This window comes from Scardinius erythrophthalmus (genome assembly GCF_964197995.2).
Source record: "Scardinius erythrophthalmus genome assembly, chromosome: 17".
Taxonomy (NCBI): domain Eukaryota; kingdom Metazoa; phylum Chordata; class Actinopteri; order Cypriniformes; family Leuciscidae; genus Scardinius; species Scardinius erythrophthalmus.
The window spans coordinates 28,330,470-28,346,458 of record NC_138237.1 but is presented as its reverse complement, the minus strand read 5'-3'; the positions used below and the strand labels follow the sequence as shown (position 1 = coordinate 28,346,458).

General features: G+C 36.3%; 1 protein-coding gene across 1 annotated transcript in view; it reads right to left on the bottom strand.

Annotated features, from left to right (window-relative positions):
- The window catches only part of grk6 (G protein-coupled receptor kinase 6), a 59,958-nt gene that overhangs the window by 38,593 nt on the left and 5,376 nt on the right, over positions 1 to 15,989 (bottom strand). Inside the window, exon 2 of the mRNA XM_081390352.1 lies at positions 9,958 to 10,053. Within this exon, the coding sequence (XP_081246478.1) occupies positions 9,958 to 10,053 (96 nt within the window). The remainder of the gene's footprint in view (positions 1 to 9,957; positions 10,054 to 15,989) is intronic.

The window sequence follows — 15,989 nt, the reverse complement described above, 5'->3', positions numbered from 1 at the left end:
ACATTAGCAACACATTATTAGCTGTTTGATAAAGTCAAGCAAAAGGTTAATCATATTAATTACCGTTATGTGTCCGACGTTGTAGAAAGCGATACATAAAATTAGTGGTCGACCGATATATCACTAGGGGTGGGGGAAAAAATCGATTCTTAGATGAATCGCGATTCGGGACGTGGACGATTCTGAATCGATTCACAAATGTCAAAAATCGATTTTCAAAAAAAAAAGAAATTCTAATAACGTAACATTGACGGAACGCAAAAGGCGGAACTCTGAAGCGGACGTGCACGAGCGCGGACAGTCTGTGGCGTGCACATAACAGAGACGCGCACATAACGGACGCATGATGGCTAAGCGCCAAATGTGCAATGCCAGTCACAAAAAGTTACATTTTGACTGTAAGTTACTCTCTGCAGATGTTCATTCACTTTCTTTGTATAAGCTGTTTTTGATTGTGGTATACAGCAAACATTTCAAGTCATAACTCTTTATTATTTAGTTGTGTACTATAAGTCAAGAGCGACTTTGTATGTTACTAATTATTCAGAATATGCATAAGTCCACAAGCATTATAAGTTATGATAGCTTCTGGTACATAATTCTGTATTTTTGAACGAAAACTGTTTGTGAATTTGCTACAGCAAAATGTTTTTTTTTTTTGTATGAAGGATTATATTGCTAATTGGAAATAACAAGAGGATGTTGGTTAGAAGTCTATTATTAAATGCTACTATGCTAGAGATTCAGAATATGCTGAAGTTTGTATTAATTTACTACAAGTATGCTGCTAGTACAAGCACACATTTATTTTCCTGTTGGTTCTCAGCAATGTTGGGACATATGCTGGCAAATGTAACATTACAGTTGACTTGCCAAATCACTTCCATTTGTTTTATTAATAAAATTAATATAGGAAGTATTAGAAGTAAGTTCGTTATGGGTCATCATAAATACTTTGCTTTAAAAGTACCAAGTAAAAACATTTTTTCAATGTTTTTGATAAAAGGCACTTCCCTGAGAATTGAACTTAATAAATGTGAAAAAGACACTTTAATGTCTGTCATTATGTTTGTCATTCAGTATAGCAAAGCAGATGAGAGATCAGAAACCTGATTAGAAATGATTATGAATAAAATCGAATTGTTTTGAATCGAAAATCTTTTTGAATCGAAAATCGATTTTGAATCGAATCGTGGCCTCAAGAATCGGAATCGAATCGAATCGTGAGATGGTAAAAGATTCCCACCCCTATATATCACCACGGCCGATATTCTTTTTAAATATCGGCATTGGCAGTCAGTTTTTCTGATTGGCTGATGTGATAGAAGCGAGACTTTTATTTTGACGGGTGGCGCTGAAAATGCTTGAGAACGGCAGCGCCTGATCACACTCACATTATCCGTCTTCATTAGTTTAATCTTTACGGTCTCTGTTTAACAGTTATATCTAATATGTTATTATTAGATTGAACTGTTAAAGAAAGTAAACAGTATGTGAAAAAAAAGAAGTATTTGGCTTTTATATTATTAGTAACAGGCAAACAATATCCTATTAATACTTTCTCATTTACCGTCAAAATGTGCTGTGCTACAGTATATCCAGTTCCCCACTGTCATATTCATGCCATTTTCACTGTGTGCTCTATGTAAAATTAGTGTTAGCTTGTTTTTATTTGAAAAAAATATGATTACCAGTGTGCACATACTTACCGTATTACTGAGTGCCCTGTTACCGTGCTTACTTCCTTTTTATTATTCATATATTTCAAAACAATTACTTTATTAGTGAAAAATACTGTAATACGATTGCAGAATCAATTGCCATCTAAAGCATGTTGATTTTAAAGATTTATTTATTAAATATATTTCATATTTATTAAATATTAGTTCAAATAAATATAAATTATTCATAGTATATATATCGCTTTATATCGGCCATCCTGCTCTCCAAGGGTCTGTTTACACCTGGCCACTTCATGCGTTTTCTGTGATCGGATAGCTATCCGATCCTGAAAAAACCAGGAGTAAATGCCCACCGAAATGCATTCGATACGGATTTGAATCCAATTGCTTAAACCACTTCAGGAGGTTGTCTGGGCCGCATATATTTTTATATAGCATGTTAAAATTGTCACTGTCCCTTTAAATGCAAATGAGCAGCTGCTCCCAGCACAGGGGGCGGAGCTTCAACAGCTTGTGTCTTTTTACCTCACACAGACATGCACTGAAAATTTCAAAAACTTTTTGCCTTTTATGTTCAAACCGAAGTCAGACAAAGATGGAGAGACTCAAGAAGAAGTGACAACATGTAGACAACATTTCTGAATGGTTAGTTGAAGAATTTATGTAGCTTTTGTGTAGTTATCTTCTAGTCATTGATTAGCAATTTCTGTAATGATAATCTATAAATCATGTTCCCGGGGGCGGGGTTTATGTAAATTTTAGGGTTCATGATTTCACTAACCTGGGAGGAATAGAGACAGAGCGTATTTAGGCCACGCCCACACCCGGGGGGAAACCAATCCAACCGTCTCCATTGACTTTGCATTGCGAGAGGCTGCCTCCTTGTCATTTCTTGCTTCTAACAAAAGTAAGAAAAATGCCTAAAAGCTGCTATGTGACAAGGTGTACAGCAAACAAGCTAAAAAACCCAGAAATACGTTTTTATTAGCTCTCGACCCCAAAAAACGAGTGTTTAGGACATAAAAGTGGATATAGGCAGTTGAGACAGAGCGTCACGTGTCTCATTACTCTGAGAACTAACGTACGTCCGCTGGAGGAGACCGTAATCGGCAACACAGGATAGTTTATCTTACAGAAATATAATATATAAAACTGACATTTGGATATTTGACTCACCAGTGACCAAATGTTTAACTTACTGCACACGTAGTGTATTTTTAGTGCATACTGAGTGTCAGGATCCCACAATTTACCCATTCGTTCCAGCCTGTATCCACTTTTATGTCCTCAAACGCTCGTTTTTTTTGCGGTCGACAGCTTATGAAAACTTATTTCTGGGTTTCTTAGCTTGTTTGCTGTACACCTTGAAATGACAAGGAAGCAGCCTGTCGCAATGCAAAGTCAATGGAGACCGTTGGACTGTTTTCCCCCCCGGTGGGCGTGGTCTTCAGATTATGACGTGTTGCGCTCTGTCTCTATGCCATGTAGTCCCTACCAACCGTTTGTTAGTCCTTAAAAAGCAATTTCTATAAAAGAAAAAATCTCCCTTGTCTTTGAACTTTGAGCGTCGTGACTTTGCAGATGTTGTTTATGCTCAAAAAGCAACATTACACACTACTTAAAGTTAAAAAAGTGAAATCATAATCAACCACCCCTTTAACTTTAAGCCCCGGGGTAATTTAAGCAAGAAAAACTACACAGTACCTCAACAACGCGACATAATGGATGTACTCGTCTCTTCGTGGAGGTGGAAAAACAAGTTCTTTGTGACCCACAATATTTCTTGTAAAAAAGATTTAAATGCAAAAGAAAAGGTATGAGAGAGCTGTTTTTGTCAATTGTATGTTTTAATTAAAGATGCTTGCGATGTTAACATAATTAGGCCAACATGTTAAACCGTTTTGCCACTTGCTTGAGCAACTTAATATAAATCTATAGAAGTAATACATTGAATAATAAATTATTTGTATTTTTGCATTTGAATAATACATACAATTTAAACGTGAATACGTCTGTGAAAGAGTGTAGACCTACAACTACTGTGTACAAAAAGAATCGCAATGCTGAAACTTTGTTATAATATTGAAAATACCGCAACACGCACTACACACGGAGTACTGTATGTGTGAAACAGGCGTTACATTTACAGCTATTTTAAGGCATGAGTACTTTTTTTCACAGTAAAATAACATTTAAATACGGCATTTTGGTGGTCAAAGATTAGTTTTAAGGCAGTGTTTCCCCTAGGTTTACAGGTTTGGGGGGGGGGGGGTTGGTTGGTTTGTTTGGGGAAAATTGACACAGACACTATCTATCTATCTATCTATCTATCTATCTATCTCTATCTATCTATCTATCTATCTATCTATCTATCTGTCACATAAATTGTCTGGGAGGGTAATGGTTTGTAAAAGTTAAAAAATGTTAACATAAGATATCTCTTTAAAAAAATAAATAAACATATTTAAATCTTTTTAAAATTGACTTTTGCAAATAACCTTTGTTAAATTTATAGAAGTATTTGTTAATATTAATGGACCAGAGCTTAAATAGTTTTATTTTTTAACTACCAACTAAAAAAAGATTTATAAATACTAACAAATATATTGGTCATTCATTGTTCGTTAATGTTAGTTAATACATATATATGACAAACAAATTTCAAAAGGGCTTTTTTATGAGAAGTTTTTATTTCTATGATGCATTTATTGGAGAGAATAATCCTGTCAGACGCACCACTGCTGTGAACGCGCGTTCACGTAAACACAATTTAAACAATGTATTATTCAATGCATTACTTCTATATAATTATATATTAAATTGTTCAAGCAAGTGGTAAAATATTTAACCATGTACTTATATTAAAATCTTTTGTATTTAAATTTTAATACAATAAATCTTGCATGTCACAAAGAACTTGTTTTTCCACCTCCACGAATGAGACGAGTGTTGTTCATTATGTCGCCTTGTTGAGGTAAATTGTAGTTTTCCTTGCTTTAACTCAGTCTTAAAGTGAAAAAAGTAGTAATTAATTAAATAAATTTATGGTGAGATTACTACATTTTATTTAATTAATCGCACTTATGGTGAAATTACTACATTTTCAGGTCAATCGGTGTTCATTTTGATCACGAAACATGCGCTGTCACTTTAATTCAGCGTTTGCAGCACAGCAGAAATAGACTCGGTGCGGAAACGATCTCTGCACTGCTGTATACGCACCGCGCAACTGGAACGGATCGATCATCGACGGACTGCATCCGCGTGCAGTGTACGGGAAAAAAATACTCACCGCAAACGAAATATATGTGAACCGGGCGTTACTGTGCGTTCACACCGCCGCCGGCGAGAGCGGCAAAATTCGCTCTCGCCGCCCTGTCACCGACGCCGTAGAAAGATTCGGGGACTCTCTGACGCTCTGACGTAGATTAGAATGCGTGATTTTATAAAAAACTTTATTTAAAGGGGCCGCAAAAACCGTTGCTGCAATTGGTCAAAATCATTATTATTTTGAGCAAATGAATTGCATTCCTGCTTAAAAAACAAGCGTTTTTAGTTCAAAGAAGTTCTAGCGCGAAAATGTTGCCTATAAATAGTGTTGCGCAGCTTTTTCTAATCAAACTGACAACACCATGGATGACAAGTCGTACAATAACGGGAAACCCGCAACAGAAATTATTAATTTTTCCTCCATTTTGCTTAGGAACTAATGTGGTGGGAACCAAAGTTTACAGAATTGTGTTCTCTCGTATTCCCTCAGGCGGAGGACTTCTACATTCCGACTGGTTGCCGCCGTTGCCGCCGAACCGCGTCATAGCTTATTACCATAAAGTTGACTTGATTTCAACTCTTCTCGCCGCTCTCGCCGTCCAAGACGCGCCGCGCCGCCCTCGCCGGAGCTCGCCGCCGGCTCTCATTGAAAATGAATGGCTTCCGGCCACTTTGACGCTCTCGCCGCCGGCGGTGTGAACGCACAGTTAGACTTGGAGCAGAAGAGCTACTCCGGCTGCTACTCGCAGTAGAGCGAGTGTTGCCATCTTCAGTTCAGCGACATATTTCCCGCCGCGCGCTCTCTGTCCGCTAGTGCTCAACTGTATGTGACGCAAGTGTTTGTTTGTGTGTGAGTGTGCGCACGTGCGCACTCATTGGGATAATTGTAAACGCGCAAACACAGACAGAAAAGACATGCCATCGTGGAAATAAGATAAATAACATATTACTTAAGGGCCATGTAGTTTTTTTTTATATAAAATAACAAATTGTAATCTGGCGCTATAAAGAAAATCAAATCAAATTTACTTGACCTCCAAGGGGGGGCGGGGGGAGCCGTTAGGAGGGCGGGGCGCCCCCCTTATATAATGGTAGGGGAAACACTGTAAGGGATACAATTATTGACTACAGGGGGACTTTAACACTCATGAAAGTTTTTGAACCCTGTTGTATATCTCCTTTTAAAATGAACTGAGTTGGGAGGTGCAGTGGCGGAGAGCATGCAGATACACACATTGCAACAGTAGATTTGGTAAGAACTAAGCGACTTCTAAAGGAAACTGATTCAGCAAAAGTTGGTCACATGGCGGCAGACATACTGTAAATAAAAATGTAAAAGTCTAAACAAATCAATTCACAACGCATCTGCAAAATGTATTGAATTGTACATTCCCGGTGCAAAATCAAAGACATTAACTGCACAATTAACAGATTTTTTTTCTCATCCTGACAAGAATTAAGTGACTAACGTCAGAAAAAATGACAGTTAACTTCCTCTTTCTGCCCTAGCCACAGTTTCCTCTCCTCAACAACAGCCGCACACTTACTCTGTCAACTGACGCAGACATGAAACTCTGTGGCCAACCTACATTCTCAACATCCCGGTTTACATAATACAATTTTATACAATATTGCATATGCATAACCTTTACAAAGACTGCAAAACAGCTGGACTAATGTATTAACCTCCGAAGGACTCAAACAAACATAAAAAATCTGGGAATGTGTTTGTGTGTGTGTGAATCTATGCATGCGCTAGTCTCTGCACATGTGCGACACCTTGTTTGCATAGGCAAAGGGTAAACCAACTCCAGGGTAAGGTTAGATGCGCTTCCTCCTTAAAAAAAACATTTTAAATAGTATGTCAGGAAATGGTTTCAAGTTACTGTCATCTAGCAACAACCTACACATCCCAGCATGAACGCTCCCGATAAATTATTTGTTATTAAAGCAGCTACGTTCGTGATTTAGCATGGCAGCCAATTGGAATAATAAATAATAGGGGTACCAATGTATCGTGTCACAATATATTGCAATGCAAAAATGCAATATGTATCGTGGATAGTGACAAAATGTATTGTGTATGGTTCGCCCAAAATAAATAAATAAAACAAATTGTGAGTTCAGTATCGTGATATGTATCGAATCGTTACACACCTAAAAAATAACCATTGCCTCAGTGCAGCAAAAAAAGTTGTATTTCAATTCTGAATGGATTATAAGCCTAGAAAGCGCACAGAAGGCGCTCCCCTTATAATCACCAAAAAAAGCTGTCACCTCAATTCATCGCGATCTCACAAAGTTCCGTTATAATCAATGAAGCTGACTGAAGCACAATAAATCTCTAATTTAGAGGACATCATTTCTACACTTTCTTTGTTATAAGTTAACTTGTAATGAGAGGATTCGCGAGCGTGCAGAACTTTGAGTGGCGAGTTGATTCTAATTGAAACGTCTAATTATGTTCAAGAAATCATCTGACATGTTTGTGATTGGCAACATTGCTCAAAGCTGCGAAACACGTTGTAAATAGAAACCTTTGACGCTAACACCAAATCTGTTTCGCCAATTTTCTACTATTACGATGAAAACTGATCCTAGACCAGCAGTTATGGGCAGTTTTCCTCTAAAAGCAATGAGAAGCAGCAGCGACTGGTAAATTGAGTGAGAAGATTCCACGCTGGTCTTAAGTCCATGGCCAGAGGAGAGCTAAACCCTGCCCAGTCTTACACAAGCTCCGCATATGCCTGAATGCAAGAAACAATGAGCGAAACACTTCCTGTTCCAACACACAAATATAGAATTGCACTTAAATAACTTGTACTTAAAAATTGAAATTGTGACATCATTTGCATTTTCACAAGTAAATTATCAGTGTAACAAATAAACACCTCTCTCTTTCATTTAAAAAACGCTCTTCATTCATGACTATCGTTTTCAGGCATTTTCCAAAAGTTTCTTATCCACACTGAAACACTGGGAATTCACCCTTACTGCGCATACGTAAATCCTCACAAAAGCTCACTGAGATCATACAGAAGGAAAAATAAATAATAAAGTTATTGCGCAATTTCTTCTGGCAGGATAATTTTATTGAACAAAATATCTCACCATTCACCGATGCGTCCAGGTCACCATCTGTTTGGTCTAAAACGCAACTGCTCTCGCAAATGCGAGTACATTTTCTGTTAACTTTGCAGGACTGTGATATGAAGAGTGTGCAAAGTAGCATATTTTAGCAACTGGCACAATACCAGAATAAACATGAATATCTATTGGTACAATATGCATCACATGACTAAACATGCATCATTGTTTTCAAGTACCTCCGGTTTCACAGTCCACACTGCAACGCTGTCTCAGGGGCTGTTTACACAACACTGTTTTCAACTAAAAACGTAAAACCTTGCGTTTTGGCCGTTCATTTACAGGGGTAGCTGAAAATGGGTTTCAAAGTGCAAGTTTTTGAAAACAGTCTCCGTGTAAACAACAAAAACGTGAATCTCTGAAGATGATGACGTCATGCTCATGCGTATTACGTGTTCAGTCTATAGAGTTTCATCGCCATCTAATGGCCTGGCAGCAGAATACAGCGTTTTTAGTTCTTTTCACAGATCCGTGTGAATGGGGATCGTTTTGACAATGGTATCGTCTGCACGCAGAAAACTCCAAGGAAACACTTCTCCTTTTCAAGCATTCGTTGTTGTGTAAACGTATCCTACAACACGAAACGGCGTTTTCAAATTTATCCACTTTGGAGAGCGTTTTCAAAAAGCTTCGTTTTCATTAATAAAAACGCCGTCTCATTGTGGACGGAAGGCCAAAATGGAGAGAAAAAGATGCGTTTTTTAAACAAAAAAGTATAATTGTGGAAAGGCCTAAGGTGTTTCCATGCCTGTTTATTGCGATTAAAAATGGTGTATGCCACATAGTTTAATGCGAATATGGTTACTACGATTATGAGATTAAATCGCATTAGTTTGATCGAAATATTGCGCTTACATGAGATAGTTTAAATCGCAATATTGCCAAAATTCCATTATAATCGCAATATGAGGGTGCATGTTAACGCACTGATTTTTAAACTAAACCATTTTAATAATAACACTGGTTCCCTTTTTTCATACTGCACATTATAATATTGTAATGCCTAAATTGTAGCATTTGTAATGATTTATTTTTAATAATTTCATTTCAGACAAAATAATACAGAATTTTAATATTAGCCAATAATTATGTGACCAAAATACAAATAATAACCAAAAGATTATTTATTTATTTATTTTTGGCATAATGAGGAACGTTTCATTATAAACAAGCCCAAAATACACTTTTATTTTGAAATGTCTATGCTTTACTTTTAGCTGCTCATTCAAAAAGATGAGAGATAAAATGTGCACTCATAACCATTCACAATATTTTACAGTATAGACAGCATAAAGTTGTGTTAAAGTATAGACAGCACTGTCGTAATTCATCAACATTCCTCATAAGCAAACACTTGGCATAAATGTGAGGTACTCAATAATTGAGGAATGCTCTGAAACCGCAGCAACGCCATATTTTGAATTTGGACATGCAGCGCTCACATCTAATTAATGGAATCATTGTTTTTTTGAAGGTTAATAAATCACATTAGGCCATATGGTGATTCCTGTTTTTCTGTCCCCAAATTTAAGAATGATAATTAAGACTTCTGCTATACTAAGACATTCCATCAATATAAATCCATGTATTTGTTTCACTCATTGTATAGTTCACCAGGCGAAACACAGCAATTTAAGATTGGTATTTTCCTTGCATAATGCCATATTTCTCTGCAATCACATTTCAGATAGCTTTAAGACACCACAAAACAGCCACAATAAAATGACAGAGAATTTGAGAATAAAAAAACAAAAAAAAAAAACTTTTTCTATACGAGTGAACAGTTTCTTCATATGACATGAATGAGACTTGCATATCAACACTTATGACATATTTGATATAAACGTGAGCTGTGTACCTATAGTCTGACGTAACTCCTCACACAGGCTTATATGAGGGAACTGAAGCATCTGTTTCCATTTCTTGCTCTTGCCTTTTCTGTTCCCACCCCCTCCTGCAAAGGAATCAAGCAAAGATCAAATTAGAGGCAGGAACTGCATACAGGCTCTAAAATGCTATTAGATTACTATCTTAACACAGGTGGGCTTTAGAAGACTGAATGGGATATGAATACGTATATATTATCCTATTATGTGAATTCTTCAATTAGGACACTTTTGAAAGCTTGAAAAATAAGACTTATTCACACTGTTTCATGGATGTTAAAACATTTCTCAGATTTATCAAGTGGATTCTGGTATAATGCGTGATGGTATGGATGGTTGATCCTGTGTGATGGTAACAGCATTTCTCTCTTTTAAGAGAAGACTTGGGCTGGCTAATACACCAGATAGCTTTGAACTGGAAATAAAAAGACATTTCTAAAATGTTTAGAGACTATCTATCTATCTATCTATCTATATAATACACATACACACTACCATTCAAAAGTTGGGGCTACAGACTTTTAATGTTTTTGAAAGAAGTCTCATATGTTCACAAAAACACTTATCTGATCAAAATTACAGGAAAATCAGTAAGATTGTGACATATTACAATTTCAAAAACTGTTTTCTATTTTAATATATTTTCAAATGTAATTTATTTATTTGATGGGAAAGCTGCATCTTCAGCATCATTACTCCAGTCTTCAGTGTCACATGATCCTTCAGAAATCATTCTAATATGCTAATTTGCTGCTCATGAAACATTTCTTCTTATTTTTAAAACAGTTTTTGCTGCTCAATATATATATATATATATATATATATATATATATATATATATATATATATATATATATTTGTGGAAACTGTTATACATTTTTTTTTCAGAATTCTTTAATGAATAGAAAGTTAAAAAATACAGCATTTATTTGAAATAGGAATCTTTTGTAACATTGTAAATGTCTTTACTGTCACTTTTGATCAATGTAATGCATTCCTGCTGAATAAAATATTAATTTCTTTAAAAATAAATCCAATATATACATTTTTAAATTTATAGTATAATTATGTACAGTAATATACATGATAAAATCTAAACTGCTCCATAAAGTATACTAATGTGATTGTTACTTCATTTGAACCACAATGTGTTACATTGCATTTTACAGTTAATTTGCCATCATGATGTTCATCATATGCTCATTTACAGGTTCATAATTGTGTTTATAGGGTCTACTAGAATATGTGTACATCATTTAATGTTCAAACACATTGCTTTTATTATCATTTGCATTGTTGCAACACCCGGTTTCACCCTCTTGGCGAATTCCAAACGATTCAGGAAGGGGCCATTTATAGTGAACAACTGAATCCTTTCTTGAAGAATGATGGTCACTTCAAGGAAGTCATTTAATCATTATGGTCATGTGACCCAGGGAGACAAGTCCTCGCAACTCATTTTAAATGAAGATATGGCGGGAGAGTTGGAGTTAATGTAAACAGAATAATTCAAGTTGTTCAGGGCAACATAAGTGCCCTGCTCCCTCCAAAGTCCCCAGTGAGTGAGTATGGCATAAAAATGCTCACTTTCGATTGGAATTTGCCCACTCTCTGAACGCTCTGTTTTTAGGACTGGGTATCGATACAAGTGTCCCAATTCTAATGAGATTCTGATTCACAAGATCTCAGTTCGATTCGATACAATGATTTTTCACTGGCCCCACCCCAGAAAAAAAGTAATGAATTAATAAAATAGTTACTGTTTTTGACCCATGTAACCTTGTATTGTAAAAAATAAAGTTGACACCGAAATTTCTAGATAACATTGAAGTTTAATAATTCTCGATTCCAATTTCGATACCACAGCTAAAACTACTAGCTAATATAAATTTCAAAGATTATTAAATAGAAGTTAACAGTCAATAATAAAAAAAAGAACAAATCATTTAACTACAAGCAATAACGCAAATAAATAAATACAATAGAACAAAGATACGAATGAAATAATCAGTGATTTTAAGGTTTTTTAGGTAGGTCTAACTGTAGTTCTCAGGTACAGAAATTGAATAAAGTAGTCAAATGTAAATCACTGTACAAATTAAATAGAAGTTAATCCTAATTGGAGTTACAAAAACGTTATTCAGTGAAGAGCAGGGAGTGATTTCTTTGTCTTTTGTAAAGTTTGATTGACATTAAAAACAGACACCAGCAGGAATATTAGTCTGCTGTCACTTTAAGACTAATGCATGGATACAACATAACGATACACATGCATTCTTTCTCTACTGTTTGCTTAAGCCATAACCGACAATGTTTACTTGGATGCTCGCAAAGGCAGGCATTTGATAAATCTGTGTGAATTGGTCTGTTTAAGCGCAGGGAGACGTGAAAGAGAATTCATTTTATTATTTGCGCCATGTCTGAGATGCGCAGCTGTGCGTGCACACAAAACTTCTCATACAGTGCATGCGAGTTATCGAGAATGCCTTAATTGGCAAGGCTTGAAAACGCATGCAAGTGCTAAACTTTCGTGACCATGCAGCACTGGTCCGATCGGGACAGTGACAGTTCCTTCAACTGTCGGGAACGTCTTTTACGCTGAAATCGACCACATTTTTAAAAGCAATTAATCGAAAAATGTATTTTATTTTTAGCTTTGATTACTTTAAAACCTGCCTTCCAAAAAGCACTGCTCTGATTGGTCAGCTGGCCCCCAGTGTGTTGTGATTGGTCTATCGCTTAGAGAAAATGTCGGAAATGTAACGGCATACATAACCATCTAGTATCTGCTTAGAGGCTTCCTGAGGTGCAGCTGTGAACACTACTGTATCTACGCTAACTATTGCGTCAGTTTTACCGCTCTAAGATTGAGTCAGAGTCCGATAATGACAATCAAGAAGAACAAGCTGATCAACCCTAAACCACCTTTGGAAAAAACAGCGTCTCTTGGACATGGCGACAACATACTACTAACACAACTCAACCAGGAGGCCTCAACCACCCTTTTTTGCATATGCCTTAGGCGGGAATTATTTAAATGAGGAACATTGTGGCGTGTACGTTTCCATGAAAAAACTCAAGACTACAATGGAAGCATTTCAGGGAGTTCAGAAACAGTCCGTACTGATATAGGTATAGAGAATAACTTGCTTTGGATTGACTTTGTGTGCTTGTGTAACCTTGTAGACATTTTTCATGCTCAAACAGCAACATTACACACTAAAGAAAGTTGACCACGTAAAAAAGAAAAATTATTATCAAATTCAATTTGAGAAATTCTGGTCTAACATGAACAGGCATAAGATTTAGTCCCTGTTGTACATCTTTACATTCAGCTCGCATCTAATACGTCCCTGGATTGATTTCAGGAAAAGAATCACGCCAATGCCGTGAGAATGTCCTGCTGGCCCGCACTTGTCCTAGCTGACGTCATCAGGGCAGCTTGGGCTCCCCGATTAGAATGACTGGCCCAGGTGCTGGGCCCGGCGAGCTTGTCAACAGACAGCGCAGAGAAAGGTCAGGAAGCGATGCTGCGCGTGGGACACGCTCGTCGGGAATGGAGAGGACTCTTGTGAAAGCTACGGCCAGGTGTTTGCATTGTTGCTAGGTTATGAGCGAATTTGAAGAATAGATTCGACGCTAATGGGATAGGACGGGAGGGCAGAAGATAAAATGATTACAAATGTACGGGAGAAGCTTGTGACTGTGATCTGATAAGAGTTCAAAACACGACTGTACGTCACAACAAAGACTTTCTCACAGAAGAGACTCTAGATGAGCCCAGTTGAGAAACCTCATTATCTTACATAATCAAAACCTGCTGTGAAAGCCCAGACTTTGCACCTCAACTTACCTCAAAGATATAACTCGACAATAATTAATACATAAAGTCAGGCAGTGTGCTGAAGGCAGTTCAAACAAATGATCATGCTCACTGATCATGACGTAAAAATCATCAAATTACATTTTTGACCATAAAACTGCCACTGAACTGTGCTAGTAGAGATGTGCCATGATAACAAATCTAAACCTTTTGCTAAAATGATTGTGGTGATGATAATGAAAGCTGGTTTGCGGACAGTGAGTCTTTATAACACAGACATAAATGGTAACACTTTACAATAAGGTTAATTTGTTAACATTAGTTAATGTATTGACTAACAATGTACAATACATTTGTTACAGAATGTCTTAATCTTTGTTAATATTAGTTAATAAAAATACAGCTGTTCATTGTTTGTTTATGTTAGTTCACAGTGCATTAACTAATGTTAACAAATGCAACCTTTGATTTTAATAATGTATTAGTAGCCTAAATGTTGAAATTAATATTAACTAAGATTAATAAATGCTGAAGAAGTTTTGTTCATTCTTAGTTCACGTTAAGGTAGTTAACTAATGAACCTTATTGTAAAGTGTTACCAAAAAATTATATAATGTTCAAAAATTTGGGGCTGGAAGTAGATTTTTTTTATGTTTTTGAAATAAGTCTCTTATTCTCCCCACAGCAGCATTTATTTGATCAGAAATACAGGAAAAACAGCAATATTGTGAAACATATTACAATTTAAAATGTAATGGCAAAGCTGCAATCATTTCGTAATGGTCAGAACTCATTTTAAAATGCTGATTTGCTGCTCAAAAAAACATTTCTTATGGAGATCAATGGAGAAGACAGTTGTGCTGCTTAATATTTTTGTGGAAACAGTGTTACATTTTCCCCAGGATTCTTTAATGAATAGAGAGTTCAGTAGAACAGCATTTATTTTGTAACATAAATGTCTTTAACGTCACAGCGTGCTATTTGCAATTCAAACAAATGGTTTGCAGTGGAGAGATTACAATGGTACGGATACAGTAGCAAACCTCTGTCATTATCGTTGTGGGAAGTTGCCAAGATGCAAATGGCTTGTGAAATGTACTGTTTATGCAGCAGCAGTGCAGAGGTGAAGAGGTTTCATTCACTGTGTGCAAAACTTGCCTCCAGCACTTACCAAAAAGGCCCTGCTTTCATCACACTACTCACGATATAAATCACCAACAAAGTATAGAACATAGCATATAAAACACTCATCTTCCTTGTTGTGCTTTCTGTTGAACAGCTCTTCCGAGAAAAAGTGGAACGAGCCCTATAAACCCTGTGGGTTCCCAGCATTGAAATGAAACACCTCCATTGTTAAAACGTCTATTAAACTTTTGACAAAATCACACCGGAACATTCAGATCTGTGTTGGCGCTGCCGCTGATTCAGAAAGCAGTTTTCATATGTAGGTACGAAACAGCTTTACAGTCTTTTCAACCACACAGTATCATTGTTTCTGTGTTACAACAATTGTAAAAACAACAAAAGTAAACACTGATGTCTACGGTAGCGAATAACGATCAAATAGCGATTGTATCGATTCCATCGTTTACGCCACAAGACAAGTGGCTGTAAATTTTTTTTAGCCTATGTCATTGAATAATTTATTCAAGAGATTTGTTCAAAAATGCTTATTCATCTAGAAATGAAACCAGTGAAATCTTTATGAGTGAGTAGGGCTGCACGATTAATCGCAATTAACTAGTGGCGGATCGGATCATTTTTTGGATCAGTGTAAAAAGAAAAGAAAAATTAGGCTATAATTTTTTAAAAGGCACTTTGCTTTTCATTTATTCACTTGAGGTTCTTCGATACTACATCAAAAACTAGGCTACTAGCCTAACTGATAAAGTTCACATTATTTAAAACAAGTGTAACAAACAATAAGAACAAATACACAAATTACAAGCAGAGATGAATACTAAATAAAGTAACAAAGTCTGACAGTAGTATTCAGGTACAGAAATTAATAATTTAGCCTAAATGTAAAACAACACTATTTGTTCACTGTAGAAATTAAATATAGTTTAATCTTTGTTAAAGCTGTATTTTGTAGTTTTATTAATATTAATGACACAGACAGCAGTAGGAATATTAGGTGTGTGCTGTCACTTAAGACCGAATGCACGGACCAAAAAAACT